At 43.1% G+C, this 2,931-nt stretch overlaps 1 protein-coding gene across 1 annotated transcript; it reads left to right on the top strand.

The window, feature by feature from the left end:
• The first annotated feature begins 430 nt into the window (after positions 1 to 430).
• LOC107730390 (sodium/myo-inositol cotransporter-like) lies at positions 431 to 2,473 on the top strand. The gene has a single exon (XM_016541220.1). It carries the CDS (start codon positions 431 to 433, stop codon positions 2,471 to 2,473), a length of 2,043 nt encoding a protein of 680 aa, XP_016396706.1.
• The last annotated feature ends 458 nt before the right edge of the window (positions 2,474 to 2,931 follow it).

Raw genomic sequence — 2,931 nt, forward strand, 5'->3', positions numbered from 1 at the left:
CTAACCACAAACACATATTGTTAGGTTATCTTACTTAAAATAATCTTACTTAAATAATAATTGAAAATTATTGCTTAATTTTAAGCACTGTCTTCGTTTTTTCCCAAAGCCCTAATAATTAATTTGTACAAAATTTTTTACTTTATCAAGAATATTTTAGCAGTCATTAAAACCTGCTCACAGAGTCTGAAAAATAGAAATGCAAGTACAGTGACGAATGAAAAGGACAGTGTTTCATAAATTGTAACACTGTCTGCAGACATCCGACCTAAATAGAAGTTGTACTCTTTTTTTTCCTGGCCTGTACCATGTTTGCCAACATCTAAATGGGGTTAGTGTTTTTTCAAGTCTATTTATTTTCTCTCTTTCAGAATTCATTGCTATATGTGGCCCACCGAGTTGTATATCTCGTTCCACCAACAATTAAAAAATGGCAACAACAATGGAAGCAGCAGATATCGTTGTTGTTGCCATGTACTTCGTTCTTGTCCTGGCCATTGGCTTTTTTGCGATGTGGAAGGCGAATCGAGGTACCGTGAGCGGATACTTCCTTGCTGGTCGTTCCATGAACTGGATGATGGTCGGTGCATCGCTGTTTGTGAGTAACATTGGCAGTGAGCACTTCATCGGCCTCGCTGGCTCAGGTGCAGCAAGCGGGTTTGCCGTAGGTGCTTGGGAGTTCAATGCGATTCTACTGCTGCAGCTCCTGGGCTGGGTCTTCATACCCGTTTACATCCACTCAGGTGTGTACACCATGCCGGAGTACCTCTCCAAAAGATTCGGCGGGAAGCGGTTGAAGTTTTTCTTCGCGTCCCTAACTCTACTCCTCTACATTTTCACCAAGCTCTCAGTGGATCTATATTCCGGAGCGCTCTTTATCCAGGAATCTCTGGGCTGGAACCTGTACGTGTCCATAATCCTGCTCATCACCATGACCGCCCTTCTCACGATAACTGGCGGCCTGGTGGCGGTTATCTACACGGACACTCTGCAGGCGTTCCTCATTATATCGGGAGCACTGTGCCTGATGGCTATCAGTTTAGTTAAGGTCGGAGGTCTCGAGGGTTTGCGCACCAAGTACATGAACGCCTCTCCCAACGTCACTGCCATTGAGCTCGAGAATAACATCACCTACTCCAATTCCTGCCATGTGCATCCTAAGCCTGATTCGTTTAAGATCTTAAGAGGTCCTTTGGACAAAGACCTGCCGTGGCCTGCTTTTCTTCTGGGCCAGACTCCAGCTTCGATCTGGTACTGGTGCGCTGATCAGGTCATAGTCCAGAGAGTCCTGGCAGCTCGAAATATTGCCCACGCAAAAGGGTCAACCCTGATGGCGGGCGTCCTGAAAGTCCTACCAATGTTTATCATTGTGATTCCAGGGATGATCTCCCGTGTGCTCTTTGCTGATGAACTTGCTTGCATCGGTCCAGAGCACTGCATGCAAGTCTGCAACAGCAAAGCCGGTTGCACTAACACCGCCTATCCTCGCCTCGTCATGAACATCATGCCTGTAGGTCTACGAGGCTTGATGATGGCGGTGATGCTCGCCGCTCTCATGAGCGACTTGGACTCAATCTTTAACAGTGCCAGTACTATCTTCACCCTTGATATCTATAAGATGATACGCCACCAGGCTTCCTCCAAAGAGCTCATGGTGGTGGGACGCATGTTTGTGGTCCTCATAGTGGCCATTAGCATAGCCTGGGTCCCATTCGTCGTTGAGATGCAAGGTGGTCAGATGTTCCTCTACATTCAGGAGGTGTCGGATTACCTTACGCCACCCATTGCTGCACTGTTCTTGCTTGGCGTCCTTTGGAAACGTTGCAATGAGACTGGTGCATTCTGGGGTGGAATTGTTGGCTTCTTGCTAGGAGCCGTAAGACTCATTCTTGCCTTTGTTTATAGAGAGCCAGACTGTGACACAACCGATGACCGCCCTGCTTTCATCAAGGATGTTCATTTCATGTATGTGGCGGCTGTGTTGTTTTGGGTTTCGGGGCTCGTGACGGTAGTGGTCAGTCTTTGCACGGATCCACCGAGCAAGGAACAGATTGCTACGACTACTTTGTGGGGACTGCGCAACAGGAATCAAACCGAGAACAGCAAACTTCCTCAGCTTTCTGTAGAAACAAAAAAAGAGAAGACAATGAATGAAGTGGAAATCAAACCATCATCTCAGGTTATTCAAACAGGGCCTGAAATACTTCCAAATGGCCACTTGGAGTCTCAACATACCCACAAACAACAGGGCATTGATCATGTAGCTGGACATAAGGGACAGTGTGTGAAATGTTTGGAGTGGTTTTGTGGGTATAATAAAAATTTAGAGGAACCAGATTCACCTTTTGGAGATGAAGACAGGAATGTTACTGAAATGCTCAAAGAACCTCCAAAAACCAAAATTATCCTCAATCTCGGTCTCTTGTTAGTGTGCGCACTTGGAATTTTCTTGTTTGTATACTTTTCTTTGTAATGCTCATAATTTTAACTATCGATCTATTTGAGTTTACATTGCAAAAATGTTATATTGATATTCTTATAGATTATTTTAAACCTATATATCTAAAGTGCAATTCTGGTTGTAATTTATATTTCTCAATAGTGTTTTGCACTGAAGTATTGCATAATGTACAATTCACATTGTAATGCCAAGTATTACTGCGCTGCCAATACTGTGCAATAACATGTCAGACGTTCACATTATATATAATTAATACTCTGACATAACAATAAAAGAATTGATGTAATTGCATGTGAAAGGCCAAAATCTAAAAGTAAGAAGCATCTTCATAAGTCAAAATGTGTCAATTCTAATGACATTTTTTTTTAAAGAATTGCAATTTCTTTTTTTTTTTTTTTTTAAAGTCACACGTTGATGCGATTTCAATTTTTCCTTTCTCTTTGGAGTGTTACAAGTTCTTGGTGCATAAA

This window comes from Sinocyclocheilus rhinocerous, unplaced genomic scaffold (assembly GCF_001515625.1).
Source record: "Sinocyclocheilus rhinocerous isolate Xijiao unplaced genomic scaffold, SAMN03320098_v1.1 scaffold548, whole genome shotgun sequence".
Lineage (NCBI taxonomy): Eukaryota > Metazoa > Chordata > Actinopteri > Cypriniformes > Cyprinidae > Sinocyclocheilus > Sinocyclocheilus rhinocerous.

Coding starts and splice junctions, on each gene's coding strand:
- LOC107730390 (XM_016541220.1), top strand. CDS start 431: ATGGCAACAACAATGGAAGCAGCAGATATCGTTGTTGTTGCCATGTAC.